The 22,737-nt window shown below is 50.2% G+C and overlaps 1 protein-coding gene across 1 annotated transcript; it reads left to right on the top strand.

The window, feature by feature from the left end:
• The first annotated feature begins 661 nt into the window (after positions 1-661).
• On the top strand, positions 662-22,282 carry si:dkeyp-9d4.3 (caskin-1). Its single transcript, XM_067258987.1, has 22 exons — positions 662-755; positions 3,121-3,172; positions 5,495-5,592; positions 6,526-6,671; positions 8,298-8,393; positions 8,564-8,685; positions 9,406-9,514; positions 9,630-9,738; positions 10,004-10,098; positions 10,209-10,323; positions 10,863-11,150; positions 14,913-15,005; positions 16,863-17,107; positions 17,203-17,284; positions 17,910-17,974; positions 18,175-18,282; positions 19,129-19,230; positions 19,392-19,530; positions 19,984-20,690; positions 20,769-21,360; positions 21,532-21,949; positions 22,106-22,282. The coding sequence occupies exons 1-22, from the start codon at positions 662-664 to the stop codon at positions 22,206-22,208; spliced, it is 3,978 nt and encodes a 1,325-aa protein (XP_067115088.1). The 3' UTR covers positions 22,209-22,282.
• The last annotated feature ends 455 nt before the right edge of the window (positions 22,283-22,737 follow it).

Here is a 22,737-nt window from a genome sequence, read left to right as displayed (position 1 = left end):
CTTCCTGCTCCCGCGGTCCCTGCACGGGGCACTGTATTCTGATCATCATTGAGCCCTGGTGACTGGTGGGCACACTTATATAGCATACACACGCGCACACCCATACACACATGCTCACACCAACACACGCAGAACTACGTTCATAATGACAAACACGCGTGCGCGCTCCAACATCAGCCTGGACCAAGGATTACAACTGTAGTGTTGCGCGCACAGCTGGCTCGTGTTTATGTAATACCGTGCTACGCGAGCTCCATAGCCGAGCGACATTGGTGACGTTAAAATATCAGTGCGTGTTGATATTCTGAGGATGGTGCTCGAGTGTTCGGCGGGAGGAAGCTCCCGATTCACACGCATGTACGCACGGACCCACGTCAGGCTGGACTGAGCACTCGGACATTCTGTGGGATCGCGAGGTTACTGAAGGGAGGACAAAGCGGACCGAGAGCACCCTGACCGGAGGGACGTCCCGTGGCCTTAGAGGGATAACGGGGCCGGTCGGTTTAGAGGTTATTGAGGTTGTTTGAGCAGCGGAATCTGCTTTGCATCTTGCCGTGTTGGAGCAGCCAAATCCATCTCCACCTCCACCCGGTGGACCGGAGCAGGCAGGGGGATGTAGGGGACGGATTAACAGGAGACAGACCGAGAAAAGAGCAGGGAGATGGGGAAGGATCAGGAGCTGCTGCAGGCCGTGAAGACCGAGGATCTGCTGACGGCTCAGCGGCTTCTACAGAGACCCAGAGCGGGGAAAGCAAGTGAGTTTCACCCCACCCCCTCACTCACGCTCACTCACACACACACTGGGCCGGGCGTCCTCACACACACAGGCCTAGTACGTCATGGCAGACGGTTGTGCATTGAGTCGCAAATCTGATGTCATATCGATGGAGTTAGCTCTCCCCTCTCCTTCCACCTCTCTGTAGTGCACACGTAAATAATAGGGTTCGATTTATATATAGTATATATCATAGGGTTACACTGTATATGTGTATATATGTATTAAGATTATATTAAGTGTAAACAGGTTATTTACATGTATAAATATTATGATCATGTTATGTGTACATGAACACTATACAGAAAGCATACTGTTTAATAAGATTTGATTATGTGTATGACTAGGGCTGTATTACTTGTGTTTCCTCTTGTCTCTGAATGGGATTATGATGGTCATGTGATGACAGAGAGGGCATGGCTACACAGTTAGTTCCTGCAAGAGTGTGTGTGTCTGTGTGTGTGTGTCTGTGCTTATGTGAAAGACACTACTACTGTTCTCAGGGAAGTGTGAGTGTGTGTGTGTGTGTGTGTCATACACACTACACCACTGCTCTCAGAGAAGGGATTACTGGTGTGTAAAGACGCCAGATGTTTTTAGTAATAATGTAGGCACCATGTGTGTGTGTGTGAGGTGTCTGCATGTGTATGTGAGGTGTATGTGTGAGGTATTTGTGTGTATGAGGTAAGTGTGTGTGTGTTTGCAGTGTGTGTGAGTGTGTGTGTTTGAAGTGTGTGAGTGAGTGACTGAGTGTGAGTGTGTTAGGCGTCAGGAGCAGGCCTGCAGTGGGCAGGAGTGTGTGTGTGTTTTAGATGTGCGAGTGAGTGAGTGAGTGTGTGAGTGTGTGAGTGTGTGAGTGAGTGTGTGTGAGGCGTCAGGAGAGGAAACGTGTTCGGAGGAGCAACAACACCTGTGATATTAGAGTGAGAGTGAGTGTGTGTGTGAGAGAGTGAGTGAGTGTGTGTGTGTGAGAGGGAGTGTGTGTGTGTGAGAGGGAGTGTGTGTGTGAGAGAGTGAGTGAGTGTGTGTGTGAGAGGGAGTGTGTGTATGTGAGAGGGAGTGTGTGTGTGAGAGAGTTCATGGGAGTGTGTGTGAGAGAGTTCATGGGAGTGACGTGTGATCTACAGGGAGTTGAAGTGATAATTAGATTTCAATTACAGTCAGAGTTTTACTCCTCCTTTCTCATCTCCCTCCCCCTGTTTCTCTCCCTCTCTTTCCCTCTCTCCCTCTCTCTCTCTCCCTCCCTCTCTCCCTCTCCCCTTCTCTCTCTCTCTCTCTCTCTCTCTCTCTCTCTCTCTCTCTCTCTCTCTCTCTCTCTCCTTCCCTGTTTCTCTCCCTCTCTCTCCCTCTCCCTGTTTCTCTCTCTCCCTCTCCCTGTTTCTCTCCCTCTCTCTCCCTCTCCCTGCTTTTCTCCCTCTTTCTCACTGTCTGTCTGTGTGTGTGTTTGTAAATTAATCTGTGACTGTGAACATTCCAGACAGAGAAAAGCAGAGTCCTACTCCTCCAACGCAACAACACATCATGTGACCATGTCCAGATCAGTGCATTTTGACAATGTAGAGGGAGAAGGGAGAAGAGAGGGACCGGAGAGGGAGAAGATAGAGGAAAGAGGGAGAGGGAGTAGAGAGAGGAGAGAGGGAGAGGGAGGAGAGAGGGAGAGGAGCAGTGACATGGAGATTGGGGAAGGCGAGTGGAGGGAGGGGGGGGGGGGGGGTGTCCAGCAAAGAAACCTGCCCAACTGTTTAATAATTCAGAGGTAAACCTGGTACCATGTGTACACACACATACACACACAGAGATGGATAGAAAGAGCCATAAAGAGGGTGGAAAAAGAGAGGATGTGAGAGAGGAGACCGGAGGAGAGAAAAGGAGAGAGAGGAGAAAGGAGAGGAGTATAGAGAGTAAGAGCGAGAGGAGGAGAGAAAGGTGGAGAGAGGAGAGAAGAGAGAGGAGGAAAGACAGCTTTTCCCCAGATTACAGATTATGCCCATCAGATGAGGATTATACCCCCTCTGTGTGTATGTGCAAGTATGGTGTGTGTGTGTTTTGTGTGTGTTGTATAAATGTGTGTTTTGTGTGTTCTAAGTGTGTGTGTGTGTTAAATCAGAAATTATATTTAGGTTAACACCAGCACACCTCTACTCTGCATATGGTAAACTCACATACACATATTCATATACACACAGTCACCACACTCATGCGTATACACACACTCATACACTATTGTCTATATTCACACACACTCATATACACACACACTCACACAGTGTGTCCATACACACTCCTACAAACTCACTCACACACACTCATATACTCACATGATATGCTGTTTGTTTGTGTTCTAGAATTGTTGGGAACAGCGAAGAGAGTTAATGTGAACTTTCAAGATACTGACGGGTAAGTGTTACACACATACACACACAGATACTCTCTCTCTCTCTCTCTCTCTCTCTCTCTCTCTCTCTCTCTCTCTCTCTCTCTCTCTCTCTCTCTCTCTCTCTCTCTCTCTCTCTCTCTCTCTCTCTCATACACACACACAGAGTTACACTATCTCTCTCTCTCTCTCTCTCTCTCTCACACCACACACACAGAGATACACTCTATCTCTCTCTCTCTCTCATACACACACACAGAGATACACTATCTCTCTCTCTCTCTCTCTCTCTCTCTCTCTCTCTCTCTCTCTCTCTCTCTCTCACACACACACACACACAGAGATACACTCTCTCTCTCTCTCTCTCTCATACACACACACACAGAGTTACACTCTATCCTCTCTCTCTCTCTCATACACACACACAGAGATACACTATCTCTCTCTCTCTCTCTCTCTCTCTCACACACACACACAGAGATACACACTCTCTCTCTCTCACACACACACAGAGATACACTATCTCTCTCTCACACACACACACACACAGAGATACACTCTCTCTCTCTCACACACACACACACACACATACACACACACACACACACAGAGATACACTCTCTCTCTTTCGCACAGACACATACATTTACATTTATGCATTTAGCAGACGCTTTTATCCAAAACGACTTCGAAAAGAGAGAGTTTTACAAAAGTGCATAGGTCACTGATCATAACAACGAGATAGCCCCAAACATTGCGGGTAGCCAAACATGAAGCATACATTGTGAAAACCAAATAAGTCCCAAAGGGAAGAACAATAAGAGCATGTAGTTAGACAAGTTACAATTAAACAGCAAGAACCACAAAAGTGTAAGAGTGTACCCTGTGGAAAAAAGCAAGCAACAATAATATATTTCACGGCGAGTATTCCGACACAACACAAACACTAACACTTCCTGTTCCGACACAACACTAACACTTCCTGTTACATTTACATTTAGTCATTTAGCAGACGCGCTTATCCAAAGCGACTCACAGTAAGTACAGGGACATTCTCGAGGCAAGTAGGGTGAAGTGCCTTGCCTAAGGACACAACGTCATTTGGTTGGCATAGCCGGGAATCGAACTAGCAACCTTCTGATTACTAGCACGATTCCCTAACCACTCAGCCATCTGACTCCCTGTTCCGACAACACAAACACTAACACTTCCTGTTCCGACACAACAGTAACACTTCCTGTTCCGACACAACACAAACACTAACACTTCCTGTTCCGACAACACTAACACTTCCTGTTCCGACAACACTAACATTAACACTTCCTGTTCCGACAACACTAACACTTCCTGTTCCGACACAACACAAACACTAACACTTCCTGTTCCGACAACACAAACACTAACACTTCCTGTTCCGACAACACTAACACTTCCTGTTCCGACAACACTAACACTTCCTGTTCCGACACAACACTAACACTTCCTGTTCCGACAACACTAACACTTCCTGTTCCGACAACACTAACACTTCCTGTTCCGACAACACTAACACTTCCTGTTCCGACACAACACTAACACTTCCTGTTCCGACAACACAAACACTAACACTTCCTGTTCCAACAACACTAACACTTCCTGTTCCGACACAACACTAACACTTCCTGTTCCGACAACACTAACACTTCCTGTTCCGACACAACACAAATAATAACACTTCCTGTTCCGACACAACACAAACACTAACACTTCCTGTTCTGACACAATACAAACACTAACACTTCCTGTTCCGACACAACACAAACACTAACACTTCCTGTTCCCAAAGACACAGGAACACTCTCTCAGACACACACATACACACAGATACACTCTGTCACAACCTCTCTCTTAGAGAGAGAGTAACCACAGGGGTTAGGGTTAGCCCCTCACCAGCACTATAGTAACATCCAGACCTCACGTATGGAGCAGAAAGTGTGTGTATGTGTATATGTGTATGTGTGTGTGTGGTCTCTTTTGGTGTTGCACTCCATCCCTCTCTCTTGTGACCTACTTCCATTAATAAGCAATCTCTCTGCCCTGAAGCATGGTCGCATGCACACACACACACATACAGATACACACCACAGTTCTACAGTAGAGACCATACTTCTATTGCAATAGTAAAATAATAGAATATTACTTTACTTTCCATCCAGTGAGGAAATGTTTCTTTGGCATCAGATTCCATGAAAGAGATTACAGACAGACAGTCCACTCTCCAGTCACCAAAGATATTCACATATACTCACAGCAGGCCTGTTCCTACTGCACTAGATGGATAAATACATCTCTATGTGTTTGTGCAGGCTGTCTGCCCTGCACTATGCAGCCCTCAGTGGGAACAGAGACCTGCTGTCCCTGCTGCTGGAGGCCCAGGCCACGGTGGACATCAAGGACAACAAAGGTGCCCGTACCTCCCCTCCTCCCCCCCTCCTCCCCCTCCCTCCTCCCCCCCCCTCCTCCCCTCCTCCTCCCCTACTCCTTACCCCCCTCCCTCCCCTACTCCATACCCCCCTCCTCCCCTACTCCTTACCCACCTCCTCCCCCCCCCTCCTCCTCCCCCCCTCCTCCCCTCCCCCTCCTCCCCTACTCCTTACCCCCCTCCTCCCCCCCCCTCCTCCTCCCCCTCCTCCCCCCCTCCTCCCCTACTCCATACCCCCCTCCTCCCCTCCCTCCTCCCCTCCTCCCCTACTCCTTACCGACCTCCTCCCCCCCTCCTCCTCCCCTCCTCCTCCTCCCCTACTCCTCTCCCCCCCCTCCTCCCCCCCCCTCCTCCCCTACTCCATATCCCCCTCCTCCTGTGTGTTGGTGTGTGTGTGATGGTGTGTGTGATGGTGTGTGTGTGATGGTGTGTGTGTGATGTGTGTGTGTGTTGGTGTGTGTGTGTGTGTGTGATGGTGTGTGTGTGATGGTGTGTGTGTGATGGTGTGTGTGTGTGTGATGGTGTGTGTGTGTGTGATGGTGTGTGTGTGTGTGATGGTGTGTGTGTGATGGTGTGTGTGTGATGGTGTGTGTGTGTGTGATGGTGTGTGTGTGATGGTGTGTGTGATGGTGTGTGTGTGATGGTGTGTGTGTGTGTGATGTGTGTGTGTGATGGTGTGTGTGTGTGTGATGGTGTGTGTGTGATGGTGTGTGTGTGTGTGTGTGTGTGTGTGATGGTGTGTGTGTGTGTGTGTGATGGTGTGTGTGATGGTGTGTGTGTGTGTTGGTGTGTGTGTGATGGTGTGTGTGTCATGGTGTGTGTGTGATGGTGTGTGTGTGTGTGATGTGTGTGTGTGATGGTGTGTGTGTGTGTGATGGTGTGTGTGTGATGGTGTGTGTGTGTGTGTGTCATCAGGAATGCGTCCTCTACACTATGCTTCGTGGCAGGGAAAGACTGAACCAATGAAAATGCTTCTGAAGGCGGGCTCATCGGTGAATGGCCAATCAGAGGAGGGTCAGATCCCGCTCCACCTATCGGCCCAGCATGGACACTATGACGGGGTAACCAATCACAGCACTCCACACTCCGGTCAATAAAATGAGACTTGATTTGTCTGCAGGGTGTTGAACAGCCACTGGACGCCTCTTTGAATGAAAGCTGCTGAGCAAACATGCAATATTAATAATAACATGACATCACTGGCTCCTGTGTGAGTAATAATAACATGACATCACTGGCTCCTGTGTGAGTAACAATAACATGACATCACTGGCTCCTGTGTGAGTAACAATAACATGACATCACTGGCTCCTGTGTGAGTAATAATAACATGACATCACTGGCTCCTGTGTAAGTAGAGCTGCAGCACTAACAAGGCTATCTATAACAGCTGGACTCAGAATCAGAAGCAGAATTCAGTTTTATTTGCCATGTAGGTTTACACAAACACATAATTTACTGTGGCAGGAAGGTGCAAACATAATAAACATATACGGATCTTAAATTAAGTTAAAAAGTACAATAGTTTAACAAATTCTAAGAACTAAACAATCAAAAAAAGTAAATCATTTAGAATATAAGATATATATATATACGTATATATAAACCCCTAACAGCTTGGCACCTCCTCCTCATGCTGGTCACCAGCCTGGTCACACACTGCTGAGGGATGGCATCCCATTCCTCAACCAGGATTTGTCGCAAGTCAGCCAACATGTTTGCGTTGGTCACTCTGGCATGTACAGCACGCCCAAGCTGATCCCACTTGAAGCTCAAAACGAGTGTGAATACCAACAGAAGAATATTGCAGGGGATTTTGGCAATTATTTTTGGGCTGCTACCCACACGGTTAGCTGTGTTGCTCATTCCACGAATGCACGATCCTTACAAGTTGTACCTCGTTGTAAAGGTGACTAATCAGGCTTTCCAACAATATACAATACAATACCAATTGGTATTATTGAAGGGGAGGAATAATCGACCTAAATAACGTTTCCGAACTTTTTTTGAGGGGTTTATATAAAAACAAGAATAAGAATATAAGAATATAAGAATATGAGTATGAATATGAATATGAATGAGAAGCATGAATGGGTAACATAGTGCTAATGAGATTCAGGTGGCTTGTGCATAGTGCAATAGATCATATTTAAATATTTAAATGTCAGTGGCAGTCTTCAACAACAAGCAATCAATCAGGGAGTCAGGTGGCTGATCGGTTAGGGAATCGGGCTGGTAATCAGAAGGTTGCCGGTTCGATTCCCTGCCGTGATAAATGACGTTGTGTCCTTGGGCAAGGCACTTCACCCTACTTGCCTCGGGGGAATGTCCCTGTACTTACTGTAAGTCGCTCTGGATAAGAGCGTGTGCTAAATGATTAAATGTAAATCAGGAAGTGATTCTGTTTCTCTGTTTCTCTGTGTGTGTGTGTGTGTGTGTATGAGTCTGGTCTATGCATGTGTGTGTGTCTGGTCTCTGCATGTGTGTGTGTGTCTGGTCTCTGCATGTGTGTCTGGTCTCTGCATGTGTGTGTGTCTGGTCTCTGCATGTGTGTGTGTCTGATCTCTGTATGTGTGTGTGTCTGGTCTCTGTATGTGTGTGTGTATGTGTCTGGTCTCTGTATGTGTGTGTGTCTGGTCTCTGTATGTGTGTGTGTATGTGTCTGGTCTCTGTATGTGTGTCTCTAGTCAGAGATGCTCCTGCAGCACCAGTCAAACCCATGTCTGTCAGACGCAGCAAGGAAGACTCCTCTGGACCTGGCCTGTGAATTTGGACGAGTCGGGGTGAGACCTCCTTCTCAGATCACCTGCCTGTCTGTCTGCCTGTCTGTCTGTCTGCCTGTCAGTCTGCCTGTCTGTATCTCTATACCTCCTCATTTTACTCTTTAAGTCTCTGCCTAGTCATGATGTGGGTGTCGTCATGGTAACTCTTTGGTGTGTGTGTGTGTGTGCAGGTAGTGCAGCTGCTACTCAGCAGTAACATGTGTGCCGCCATGTTGGAGCCCAAACCGTCGGACCCCACCGGAGTCTCTCCTCTCCACCTCGCTGCAAAGAACGGACACATTGATGTCATCCGGTCAGAACCCTAACCCATCCGGTCAGAACCACACAACTCTAACCCTAATTCAACCATACATAGTCTAACCTATGTGTGTGGTGTGTGTGGTGTGTCTGTATGGTGTGTGTATGGTGTGTGCGTATGGTGTATGGTGTGTGCGTATGGTGTATGGTGTGTGTGTATGGTGTGTGTGTATGGTGTATGGTGTGTGTATGGTGTGTGTGTATGGTGTATGGTGTGTGCGTATGGTGTATGGTGTGTGCGTATGGTGTGTGCGTATGGTGTATGGTGTGTGCGTATGGTGTATGGTGTGTGTGTATGGTGTATGGTGTGTGCGTATGGTGTATGGTGTGTGTATGGTGTGTGTGTATGGTGTATGGTGTGTGCGTATGGTGTGTGTATGGTGTGTGTGTATGGTGTATGGTGTGTGTGTATGGTGTATGGTGTGTGCGTATGGTGTATGGTGTGTGCGTATGGTGTATGGTGTGTGCGTATGGTGTATGGTGTGTGCGTATGGTGTATGGTGTGTGTGTATGGTGTGTGCGTATGGTGTATGGAGTGTGCGTATGGTGTATGGTGTGTGCGTATGGTGTATGGTGTGTGTATGGTGTGTGCGTATGGTGTATGGTGTGTGCGTATGGTGTATGGTGTGTGCGTATGGTGTATGGTGTGTGCGTATGGTGTATGGTGTGTGCGTATGGTGTATGGTGTGTGCGTATGGTGTATGGTGTGTTGCAGGCTGCTGATCCAGGCTGGTATAGACATCAACAGGCAGTCAGAGTCGGGCACGGCACTCCACCAGGCTGCCCTCTGTGGTAAGACAGAGGTAGTACGCCTGCTGCTGGACGTGAGTTAACCTCTAACGCTAACTCTACACACACCATACACACACACACACACACTAACGCTAACCCTACACACACCATACAATCACACATACACTCACACACTTGTACCCTCAGAGTGGGATCAGCGCAGGAGTGAGGAACACACTCTGCCAAACGGCTCTGGACATCGTCAACCAGTTCACCACCACACAGGCCAGCAGAGAGATCAAGCAGCTGCTGAGAGGTGAGGAGGGGGGAGGAGGAGTGGGAGGGGGGAGGAGGAGGGGGAGTGGGAGGGGGGAGGAGGAGGGGGAGGGGGAGGGGGAGGAGGGAGAAGGGGTAGGAGGAGGGCAGAGGGGGAGAAGGAGGGGGAGGAGGAGGGAGGAGGAGGGGGAGGGAGGAGGAGGGGGGAGGAGGAGGAGGGGGAGGAGGGAGGGGGAGGAGGGAGGGTTCGAGTAACTGTGTACGTGTATGTGTGTGATGTGTGTGTATGTGTGTGTGTATCATAGATGCGTCCGCGGCCATGCAGGTGAGAGCGCTGAAGGACTACTGCAACAACTATGACCTGACCAGCCTCAATATCAAGACTGGAGACATCATCACGGTACACACACTTTCACACACACACTCTCTCAAACTTCACACTCACACCTCACACACACATTCACATGCACTCACACCGGGTTGTGTGTGTGTTTGGTGTGTGTGTGTCAGGTTTTGGAGCAGCACACTGACGGGAGATGGAAGGGTTGTATCCATGACAACCGGACAGGAAATGACCGTGTGGGCTACTTCCCATCCAACATGGTGGAGGTGATCAAGAGGGCAGGTGACCAATCACATCGCGGCAGAAGTGTGGATGTGAGAGAGAGAGTATATGAGAGTTCTAGCAGTAGCAAAACTCCACCAGTCACAACCTTGATGTCCATAGCCCCCTCCGGCTCTCCCTCCCTCCCTCTCCTCCCTCCTCCCTCTCCTCCCTTCCTGTCTCTCTCCCTCTCTCCCTCTCTCCCTCCTCCTCCCTCCCTCTCTCCCTCTCTCCCTCTCTCCCTCTCTACCTCTCTCCTCCTACAGTTCCTGGCTCTGCCACCATTCAGTTTGCATGGTTCACCTCTATGCTTCATGTTAGATTCCATTGTTTTTGCTTCGTAAGTTCTTCATTCTAAGTTTGTATTTTATCTTCTAATATTAGTTGTATTTTAGCTCATATAAGTTTATACTTTCTTTAGATTTCTTACATAAATTATTATATTCATTAGTTTATTTCTTTAAAATCCGTTTATATTTTCTTCAGTGTTAGTTTATATTTTGACTGACTTGTGTTTGGGTTGTTGTCGTTTGCCTTTCCTCTTCCTGGTCTGCACATAGGCCACACCCCCTCCCCACAGAGCCACACCCTCCTGTTGCGTAGACCCGCCCAATCCCCTTGCCCTGCCCTCCCTGTCAACGGCCACGCCTCTCATTTCTTTCCTCTTCCTTCTTCTCCTGAAACTCACTCCTTCACCCAGATTCCTCTGTTCTCCTCCTTTGGCTATGCTACACTTCCTCCCCCCCCCCCTCCTCTCTTCCCCTCTGCCACCCCTGCCCCTCCCCTCTCCACCCCTCCTCCCCCTGCCCCTCTTCTCTCCACGAATCAGGAGCAGCACAGTCAGACAGGTACCTAGCAACCATCTGATCTTATTAACATAAAGTAACATCAGTTATGGCAACAACATATTACATCATCCCGCCCACCAGCATAAGAGCCAATAGCATCCCACCACCCAGAAGACAATAGCGTCATTTCACCCAGCAGACCACCAGACCAGTTACCCTGACTACCAGACCACCAGAACAGTTACCCTGACTACCAGACTACCCGACCAGTTACCCTGACTACCAGACCTGTTAACCCGGCTACCACACTATCAGACCACCAGACCAGTGACCCTGACTACCAGACTACCAGACCAGTTACCCTGGCTAGCACACTATTAGACCACCAGACCAGTTACCCTGACTACCAGACCAGTTACCCTGACTACCAGACTACCAGACCAGTTACCCTGACTACCAAATTATCAGATTACCAGACCAGCCAACTATCAGATTACTCTACAGTTTTTAACACTTGATTGCTTCAAGTGGAGGCAGTATCCTGCCTGGTGCACTCTGATTGGCTGCTACTGGCTCTCCAACACAATCTTTCATGCCATTGGTTCCTTCCCCTCTAGTATAGTCTAGTAAGTGTGTGTGTGTTACAATTACTGTGTGTGTATAAGTGTGAGTGTATGAGTGTGATGAATGGCTGTGCTTCCTTTTTCATGGGGTTTTTCTGACAGTTACGGATGCTGTGTGTATGTGTGTGCGTGTGTGCATGTGTGTGCTGGTGTGAGTGTGTGTGTGTGTGTATGGTGTGTGTATGGTGTGTGTGTGTGTGTATGGTGTGTGTGTGTGTATGGTGTGTGTGTGGGTGTGTATGGTGTGTGTGTGTGTGTGTGTGTGTGTGTGTATGGTGTGTGTGTATGGTGTGTGTGTGTGTGTATGGTGTGTGTGTGTGTGTGTGTGTATGGTGTGTGTGTATGGTGTGTGTGTGTGTATGGTGTGTGTGTGTGTATGGTGTGTGTGTGGGTGTGTATGGTGTGTGTGTGTGTGTGTATGGTGTGTGTGTGTGTGTGTGTATGGTGTGTGTGTATGGTGTGTGTGTGTGTGTATGGTGTGTGTGTGTGTGTGTGTGTGTATGGTGTGTGTGTGTATGGTGTGTGTGTGTGTGTATGGTGTGTGTGTATGTGTATGGTGTGTGTGTGTGTGTATGGTGTGTGTGTGTGTGTATGGTGTGTGTGTGGGTGTGTATGGTGTGTGTGTGTGTGTATGGTGTGTGTGTGTGTATGGTGTGTGTGTGGGTGTGTATGGTGTGTGTGTGTGTGTGTGTGTATGGTGTGTGTGTGTGTGTGTGTGTATGGTGTGTGTGTATGGTGTGTGTGTGTGTGTATGGTGTGTGTGTGTGTGTATGGTGTGTGTGTGTATGGTGTGTGTGTGTGTATGGTGTGTGTGTGTGTATGGTGTGTGTGTGTGTATGGTGTGTGTGTGGGTGTGTATGGTGTGTGTGTGTGTGTATGGTGTGTGTGTGTGTGTGTGTATGGTGTGTGTGTATGGTGTGTGTGTATGGTGTGTGTGTATGGTGTGTGTGTATGGTGTGTGTGTGTGTGTATGGTGTGTGTGTGTATGGTGTGTGTGTGTGTATGGTGTGTGTGTGGGTGTGTATGGTGTGTGTGTGTGTGTGTGTGTATGGTGTGTGTGTGTATGGTGTGTGTGTGTGTATGGTGTGTGTGTGGGTGTGTATGGTGTGTGTGTGTGTGTGTGTGTATGGTGTGTGTGTGTGTATGGTGTGTGTGTGGGTGTGTATGGTGTGTGTGTGTGTGTGTGTGTATGGTGTGTGTGTGTGTGTGTGTGTATGGTGTGTGTGTATGGTGTGTGTGTGTGTGTATGGTGTGTGTGTGTGTGTATGGTGTGTGTGTGTATGGTGTGTGTGTGTGTATGGTGTGTGTGTGTGTATGGTGTGTGTGTGTGTATGGTGTGTGTGTGGGTGTGTATGGTGTGTGTGTGTGTGTGTGTATGGTGTGTGTGTGTGTGTGTGTATGGTGTGTGTGTATGGTGTGTGTGTGTGTGTATGGTGTGTGTGTGTATGGTGTGTGTGTGTGTATGGTGTGTGTGTGTATGGTGTGTGTGTGTGTGTATGGTGTGTGTGTGTGTGTATGGTGTGTGTGTGTATGGTGTGTGTGTGTGTATGGTGTGTGTGTGTATGGTGTGTGTGTGTGTGTATGGTGTGTGTGTGTGTGTGTGGTGTGTGTGTGTATGGTGTGTGTGTGTGTATGGTGTGTGTGTGTATGGTGTGTGTGTGTGTGTATGGTGTGTGTGTGTGTGTATGGTGTGTGTGTGTATGGTGTGTGTGTGTGTGTGTGGTGTGTGTGTGTATGGTGTGTGTGTGTGTGTATGGTGTGTGTGTGTATGGTGTGTGTGTATGGTGTGTGTGTGTGTGTATGGTGTGTGTGTGTGTGTGTATGGTGTGTGTGTGTGTGTATGGTGTGTGTGTGTGTATGGTGTGTGTGTGTGTGTATGGTGTGTGTGTGTGTGTATGGTGTGTGTGTGTATGGTGTGTGTGTGTATGGTGTGTGTGTGTATGGTGTGTGTGTGTGTATGGTGTGTGTGTATGGTGTGTGTGTGTGTGTATGGTGTGTGTGTGTGTATGGTGTGTGTGTATGGTGTGTGTGTGTGTATGGTGTGTGTGTATGGTGTGTGTGTGTATGGTGTGTGTGTGTATGGTGTGTGTGTATGGTGTGTGTGTATGGTGTGTGTGTGTATGGTGTGTGTGTGTGTGTATGGTGTGTGTGTGTATGGTGTGTGTGTGTGTGTATGGTGTGTGTGTGTATGGTGTATGTGTATGGTGTGTGTGTGTATGGTGTGTGTGTGTGTGTATGGTGTGTGTGTGTGTGTATGGTGTGTGTGTGTGTGTATGGTGTGTGTGTATGGTGTGTGTGTATGGTGTGTGTGTATGGTGTGTGTGTGTGTGTGGTGTGTGTGTATGGTGTGTGTGTGGTGTGTGTGTGTATGGTGTGTGTGTGTGTATGGTGTGTGTGTGTGTGTGGTGTGTGTGTGTATGGTGTGTGTGTGTGTGTATGGTGTGTGTGTGTGTGTATGGTGTGTGTGTGTGTGTATGGTGTGTGTGTGGTGTGTGTGTGTATGGTGTGTGTGTGTGTATGGTGTGTGTGTATGGTGTGTGTGTGTGTGTATGGTGTGTGTGTGTGTGTGTATGGTGTGTGTGTGTATGGTGTGTGTGTGTGTATGGTGTGTGTGTGTATGGTGTGTGTGTGTATGGTGTGTGTGTGTGTGTGTGTATGGTGTGTGTGTATGGTGTGTGTGTGTGTGTATGGTGTGTGTGTGTATGGTGTGTGTGTATGGTGTGTGTGTGTGTGTGTGGTGTGTGTGTATGGTGTGTGTGTGTGTGTGTGGTGTGTGTGTATGGTGTGTGTGTGTGTGTATGGTGTGTGTGTGTATGGTGTGTGTGTGTATGGTGTGTGTGTGTGTATGGTGTGTGTGTGTGTGTATGGTGTGTGTGTGTATGGTGTGTGTGTGTATGGTGTGTGTGTGTATGGTGTGTGTGTGTATGGTGTGTGTATGGTGTGTGTATGGTGTGTGTGTGTGTGTGTGGTGTGTGTGTGTATGGTGTGTGTGTGTATGGTGTGTGTGTGTGTGTATGGTGTGTGTGTGTATGGTGTGTGTGTGTATGGTGTGTGTGTGTATGGTGTGTGTGTGTATGGTGTGTGTATGGTGTGTGTATGGTGTGTGTGTGTGTGTGTGGTGTGTGTGTGTATGGTGTGTGTGTGTGTGGTGTGTGTGTGTATGGTGTGTGTGTGTGTGGTGTGTGTGTGTGTGCTCCAGGTACGAGGGGTTCCAGCCCCCCAGGCTCCCCTACACTGGGCCAGCAGGGCGGCAGCATTGAGGACATCTGGGTTCTGAGGAAGCCCCTGGCAGGTTAGACTCTAGCTAGCTAACCCTAACATCTGGGTTCTGAGGAAGCCCCTGGCAGGTTAGACTCTAGCTAGCTAACCCTAACATCTGGGTTCTGAGGAAGCCCCTGGCAGGTTAGACTCTAGCTAGCTAACCCTAACATCTGGGTTCTGAGGAAGCCCCTGGCAGGTTAGACTCTAGCTAGCTAACCCTAACATCTGGGTTCTGAGGAAGCCCCTGGCAGGTTAGACTCTAGCTAGCTAACCCTAACATCTGGGTTCTGAGGAAGCCCCTGGCAGGTTAGACTCTAGCTAGCTAACCCTAACATCTGGGTTCTGAGGAAGCCCCTGGCAGGTTAGACTCTAGCTAGCTAACCCTAACATCTGGGTTCTGAGGAAGCCCCTGGCAGGTTAGACTCTAGCTAGCTAACCCTAACATCTGGGTTCTGAGGAAGCCCCTGGCAGGTTAGACTCTAGCTAGCTAACCCTAACATCTGGGTTCTGAGGAAGCCCCTGGCAGGTTAGACTCTAGCTAGCTAACCCTAACATCTGGGTTCTGAGGAAGCCCCTGGCAGGTTAGACTCTAGCTAGCTAACCCTAACATCTGGGTTCTGAGGAAGCCCCTGGCAGGTTAGACTCTAGCTAGCTAACCCTAACATCTGGGTTCTGAGGAAGCCCCTGGCAGGTTAGACTCTAGCTAGCTAACCCTAACATCTGGGTTCTGAGGAAGCCCCTGGCAGGTTAGACTCTAGCTAGCTAACCCTAACATCTGGGTTCTGAGGAAGCCCCTGGCAGGTTAGACTCTAGCTAGCTAACCCTAACATCTGGGTTCTGAGGAAGCCCCTGGCAGGTTAGACTCTAGCTAGCTAACCCTAACATCTGGGTTCTGAGGAAGCCCCTGGCAGGTTAGACTCTAGCTAGCTAACCCTAACATCTGGGTTCTGAGGAAGCCCCTGGCAGGTTAGACTCTAGCTAGCTAACCCTAACATCTGGGTTCTGAGGAAGCCCCTGGCAGGTTAGACTCTAGCTAGCTAACCCTAACATCTGGGTTCTGAGGAAGCCCCTGGCAGGTTAGACTCTAGCTAGCTAACCCTAACATCTGGGTTCTGAGGAAGCCCCTGGCAGGTTAGACTCTAGCTAGCTAACCCTAACATCTGGGTTCTGAGGAAGCCCCTGGCAGGTTAGACTCTAGCTAGCTAACCCTAACATCTGGGTTCTGAGGAAGCCCCTGGCAGGTTAGACTCTAGCTAGCTAACCCTAACATCTGGGTTCTGAGGAAGCCCCTGGCAGGTTAGACTCTAGCTAGCTAACCCTAACATCTGGGTTCTGAGGAAGCCCCTGGCAGGTTAGACTCTAGCTAGCTAACCCTAACATCTGGGTTCTGAGGAAGCCCCTGGCAGGTTAGACTCTAGCTAGCTAACCCTAACATCTGGGTTCTGAGGAAGCCCCTGGCAGGTTAGACTCTAGCTAGCTAACCCTAACATCTGGGTTCTGAGGAAGCCCCTGGCAGGTTAGACTCTAGCTAGCTAACCCTAACATCTGGGTTCTGAGGAAGCCCCTGGCAGGTTAGACTCTAGCTAGCTAACCCTAACATCTGGGTTCTGAGGAAGCCCCTGGCAGGTTAGACTCTAGCTAGCTAACCCTAACATCTGGGTTCTGAGGAAGCCCCTGGCAGGTTAGACTCTAGCTAGCTAACCCTAACATCTGGGTTCTGAGGAAGCCCCTGGCAGGTTAGACTCTAGCTAGCTAACCCTAACCCTAACCACCCACACAAACTCACACACCCATCCATATATGTATATATGTGTGTGCAAGTGTATTTATAATGTGTGTGTGTTTATAATATGTGTGTGTGTGTAATATGTGTTGGTGTATGTAACAGGAGGAGACAGGAGTGGCAGTGTGGCCAGTATAAGTAGTGTTCGTTCCACAGGCAGCAGCCAGGCCTCGGGAAACATACAGACGATCAACACGCCTCCCCCTAGCTCACACGCTAGCAACATGCCTCCCCCTAGCTCACACGCTAGCAACATGCCTCCCCATAGCTCACACGCTAGCAACATGTCTGGCCTCAACACACACGGGCTGAACGCTCCAGGTCTCCATGCACAGGCAGAGGGAGTTAAGGTGTGTTGGTTTTCCTGGTTCCTACTTGCCTCACAGTGTGTACTGTACTCTCACTGAACATGTTTACATGGTGTGTGTGTGCATGTCCTCTGTAGCTTCTTGCTACTGTCTTGTCCCAGTCAGTGAAAGCCAAAGAGCATCTACTGGAGCAGTCACGATCAGTGGAGCAGTCAGCAGGTATGCACACACAGACACACACAGACACACACATACACCTACACACACAGACACACACCACACATACACACACAGACACACACCACACATACACACACACAGACACACATACACCTACACACATACACACACCACACGTTCACACAGACACAAACCACACATACACACACAGACACACACCACACATACACACACACACACACAGACACACACCACACATACACACATATACACACAGACACACACCACACATTCACATGGCACACAGACACACACAGACACACATCACACATACACAGACAACACATACATACAGACACACACCACACCTACATACACACACAGACACAAACACACAGTCACAAACGCACCTACACACACACCCTCAATCACTCAAAGTATTTACAACATGCTTGCACTCTCTCTTCTTTTCTCTCATTCTCTCTCCATCTCTATCTCCTTTCTCCTCCTCTCTTCATCTCTATCTCCTTTCTCCTCCTCTCTTCATCTCTATCTCCTTTATCCTCCTCTGTCCATCTCTATCTCCTTTCTCCTTCTCTCTTCATCTCTGTCCATCGCTATTTCCTCTTCTCTCTCTCCTCTCCTCTCTCTCCTTCTCTTTCAGCCTCCTGTGCTCAAGAGCAGAGGTCATTTGAACGGAAGGTAGAAGCAGAGGTGGCTGATGGGAAGGTGAGTTATCCTGCTCTGTGGACTGGCCCGTCACCATGGAGACACAGACAGAGCCCCGGCCTGCAGGCCCACACTGTGTTCTCTAGAACCAGCTGAGAGAGTGTTCTGTGTTCTAGAACGAGGCAGTTCTAGAGCTGAGAGAGTGTTCTGTGTTCTAGAACGAGGCAGTTCTAGAGCTGAGAGAATGTTCTGTGTTCTAGAACGAGGCAGTAGTGGCGTGGCTCAGTGAGTTTCAGCTGCAGTTCTACACCACCCACTTCCTCACGGCAGGATATGACCTCGACACCGTTAGCTGCATGAGCCCTGAGGTAAGGTCACCTGACCTCAGCCCTGCTCTCCAGCCCCGCCCCCTGTCTGTCTGTCCAGGCTCCACCCAGCCCAGCTGGCCAATCAGCTATCAGACCACTCCCTGACCTCTGACCCGGATGATGTCATCATAACCCTCCTGTCTGTGTCACCTGACCCCGGTGTGAGTCCTCAGAGATAGCCAATCACCTCTCATTCTGCCTGCATCATTTGTATATACTTGATGCAACCTGTTTTGCATGTGACGAACAACCTGTAGTAGAGTTGTCTGTGTGTGTGTCTGTGTGTGTATCTGTGTGTGTGTGTGTGTGTGTGTCTGTGTGTGTCTGGGTGTGTGACTGTGTCTGCGAGTGTGTGTGTCTGTGTCTGTAATGTATAACTGTAATGTGCAAATATCGGTGTCTCTGTATGTGTGCAAGCGAAAGCAACACATTGTACCCGGGTGTGTAACAATAACTGTCCTCTGCATGTGTGTGCGTGCCTATGTGCACATGTGTGTTTGCCTGCTTGTGTGTATGTGTGCATGCTTGTGTGTGTGTGTGCGCATGCATGCGTGTTTATGTGTGTGTGTGCATGCGCGTGTGTGTGTGTGAATGCGTGTGTATGTGTGTGCATGCATGCTTGTGTGTATGTGTGCATGCGTACTTGTGTGTGTGTGCATGTGTGCTTGTGTGTGTGCATGTGTGTGTGCATGCGTGCTTGTGTGTGTGTGCATGCGTGCTTGTATGTGTGCTTGTGTGTGCATGCGTGCTTGTGTGTGTGTGCATGCGTGCTTGTGTGTGTGCATGTGTGCTTGTGTGTGCATGCGTGCTTGTGTGTGTGTGTGCATGCATGCTTGTGTGTGTTAGGATCTGACTGCTATTGGAGTGACTAAGCCAGGACATCGTAAGAAGCTGACAGCTGAGATCAGCAAGTTGCCTTCCACAGAGTGGCTGCCAGAATACCGACCTGTAAGAATACACTTGTACCTAAAACATATACGCACAAAAACCTGTACCTAAAACATACACACACACCTGTACAGTTACATTCACCATGTATGGGCATGATACTGTGTGGGAAAAACACTTTGCCTGAAATTGTGTGCATGTGTGTGTATGTGTTCCTGCAGGCCAGCCTGGCAGACTGGCTGTCTCTAATAGGTCTGCACCAGTACTACCAGGTTCTGGTCCAGAACGGCTATGAGAACATGGACTTTGTCTCTGAGCTCAGCTGGGATGACCTCCAGGAGATCGGCATCACCAAGCTGGGTAACTATGACAACAGACAGATTCAGCATCACCAAGCCAGGTAACCATGACAACAGACAGATACAGCATCACCAAGCCGGGTAACTGTGACAACAAACAGATACAACATCACCAAGCTGGGTAACTATGACAACTGACAGATACAGCATCCCCAAGTTTGGAAACCATGACTACATTTTAGGACTGCATGACCAAGCTTGGTAACCATGACTACAGATATACTGCATTTCTGTGCTGGTTAACCAAAACTACAGACAGAGAGCAAAGTAACCATGACTACAGACACAGTGATTGGTGTGGATTAGGGTTAACTGGGGCCAGGTAACAGATAGACTGATGCTCTGTGTAACTATGACTACAATCAGGCTGATGTTGCATGTAACCATAACTACAACTGGACTGATGCTGTGTGTAACCATGACGATAGCTAGACTGATGCTGTGTGTCTCCTAGGTCACCAGAAGAAGCTGATGCTGGCGGTGAGGAGACTAAAGGACCTGCAGACTGGAGACCGTAGCTCCACCCCTCCTCCCTCTAGACCTGCCCCCCTCGCCAGACCCTGCCCAGACACCGCCTCCCCCTCTCATACCCCCCCCCAGACCCCCACCAAGACCCAGTCCTCCTGCCCCAAAGCCAGGCCCCGCCCCTCCATGCAGGCGTCTGATTCGTCGGTCCGTGATGGTGGTGTGTCTGTACCCTTGCTGTGCCTGCCTTCGGAGGAGGGGCGCTGCCTGATTGGCTACTCCCTGGAGACTGAAGGTCTCCTGACGCCTGACTCCGCCCCTAGATACGTGTGCCGCAGCAGCTCCACCCAGAGCCCCGCCCCTTACGACGCCACCGTCAACCGCAGCCAATCATCAGTCACGCTGCGTCCACGACGCAAAGGCCGGCCCCCGACCCCGCCAAAGCGCTCCTGCTCCTCCATCTCCGGGGGCGACGGGGAGGGGGAGGGGCTACTGGCGCTGCCAGCCTATCGGGAGAGGAGGGCAAGTGACTGCGGAGGTCTGGCGGGGCGCAGGGAGGGGGGGGCGGGGCTGCAGCGCTCGGAGGGCGCAGGTGGCAGTGTCAGGAGCCTGGCGGCCATGTTGGAAACATCCATGGGGAGCGGAGCCAAAACTCTGCCCAGGAACCTGGGGAGCCACAGTGCAACCTACCTGCAGGTGTGTGTTTAACAACATATGTGTGTTTACCTACATGTGTGTGTGTCTAACTACTGTGTGTGTGTCTGTGTGCTGCAGGTGAGCCCAGCCCTGCTGCGGCGGCAGGCTGGGTCAGGTGGTCTGGGTTCTGATGAAGACGACGTCCTGAACCGCCGCCGGACCATCAGCGGCCCACTAACTCCTGACCCCACCCCCCAGATCCTGTCTCCACAGCAACCTGCCCAGCCCCGCCCTGAGCCCCGCCCACGCTCCACGGTTGTCACGTCAACAGCAGAGAGCATCACGGATGGCATGGCAACACTGCGCCGTAGGCCACGCCCCCTCCCCTGCTCCGATGGAGAGACAGACACCATCCGGCGACGCCCACGAGGATCCGACCAACCAGAACCCGGCATGCCTCCCAGCAGCCAACCAGAGCCAGAGCAATCAGAGGGCGTCCAGCAAAGCCCCGCCCCCCCACAGCAGAACGGGGGCGTGGTCATGAGGCGGCGGCCGCCTGCACAGGCGTCTGATAGGCCGGAGCCAGCCAGGGAGAGCTGTGAGTGGATGGAGAGCAGGAAGACATTGAGACCTACTGTCCCCTCCTCCACCCTCCCCCAGACGAGACAGGACCCCCCCACCCCCACCAGGACTGTCCCCCTGCCTGGCCCAGAGGCCCTGCCCAGCCCGGGTGAGAACACACCCTCACACACACCCTCACACAGACACCCACCATCACACATACACAACCTCACACACAGACTCAGATCGAAATGTTGGAATACTTAGCATTTCTTTCTTTTTTTACGTTCTGAATAACATTTTCTGTTCTCCATCCTCCCCCCTCCTCCTCCCTCCCCAGGGATTAAGAGAGTCCCCCCCCCCACGGCCCCTAAACCAACCAAGGCAGCAGTTGCTTCGCTCACAGCCTCGCCCAAACCCTCCTCTCCCATCCCTGCTCCTCCATCCCCCTCTCTGTCTCCTGGTCTCCCCCACGCCTCCCCCTTCCCCGCCCCTTCATCCCCCGCAAACACACCATCCACCCCTGCCTCCACCCCTGGCTCCGCACACCACCCAGTCAAACCCCCCCGTTCCTCCATTGCTGGCCTCTCCATAGACCTGGCCAACCTGAGGGAGGGGGAGGAGAGGGAGGAGAGGGGGAAAGAGGAGAAGGAGAGGGAGGAGAGGAGCATGGAGGAGGAGGTGCAGAGGAGAGAAGAGATGGAGACTGCAGCTTCTCAGGACATGCAACAGAAGATCCAGGATGATGGACACCACGAGTGAGTACACACACGCAGACAAACACACTCGCACACACACACACGCAGACACACTCACACACACACACTCAAATACGCAGACACACTCACACACGCAGACACACTCACACACATGCAGACGCACACACAGGTTCACCCACTTCTCTCTGTGTGTAGTTCTCTGTCGCAGGCCCATGCTACGTTGCCAGGCAATATCCTGGACGACATCGGCAGCATGTTTGACGACCTGGCGGACCAACTGGATGCCATGCTGGATTAAAGCCACACTCCCTGACCCTGATGCCGGCAGGCCTGCCTGGTGGTCTGTAACTGTGCTGGAGAACTACATCCTCCACCTGTATCCCTCAATGACCTGGAGGCCACGCATACACAACTTCTGACCTCTAGAGCACAGCCAATCACAGCTCAGCTGTGAGGACTGAAAAGCACAAGCATCTTCCTTTTCCTCATCTTCCTCCTTGAGAGGCTGTCGCACACACACACACAAACACACAATAAACCCAGACACACACCAGGGCTGTCGCATGTCTCTTTAGGGACAGACACACACAAACACACAATAAATCCAGACACACACACAGGACTTGCACAGACAGTGTGTGTTCTTCCTGCCCTCTGTAGTCTCCTGTTTCACTGTCAGTGTTGTTGTTGTTGTATGTTGTTGTCATGGTAGCGTGGGTGTGTGCTGTGTCCCTAACCCTGCCGCTGGCGTATATGGGCCAGTCTCCAGTGTGATTCAGTTAGATATGGTGATGATAGGTATGGTAATATTACTATCTAGACTGACT

The sequence above is a fragment of the Osmerus mordax genome, chromosome 21 (assembly GCF_038355195.1).
Source record: "Osmerus mordax isolate fOsmMor3 chromosome 21, fOsmMor3.pri, whole genome shotgun sequence".
Classification (NCBI taxonomy): domain Eukaryota; kingdom Metazoa; phylum Chordata; class Actinopteri; order Osmeriformes; family Osmeridae; genus Osmerus; species Osmerus mordax.
Note: the sequence above shows the minus strand (reverse complement) of the source record. Positions and strands in the feature narration are given on the sequence as shown.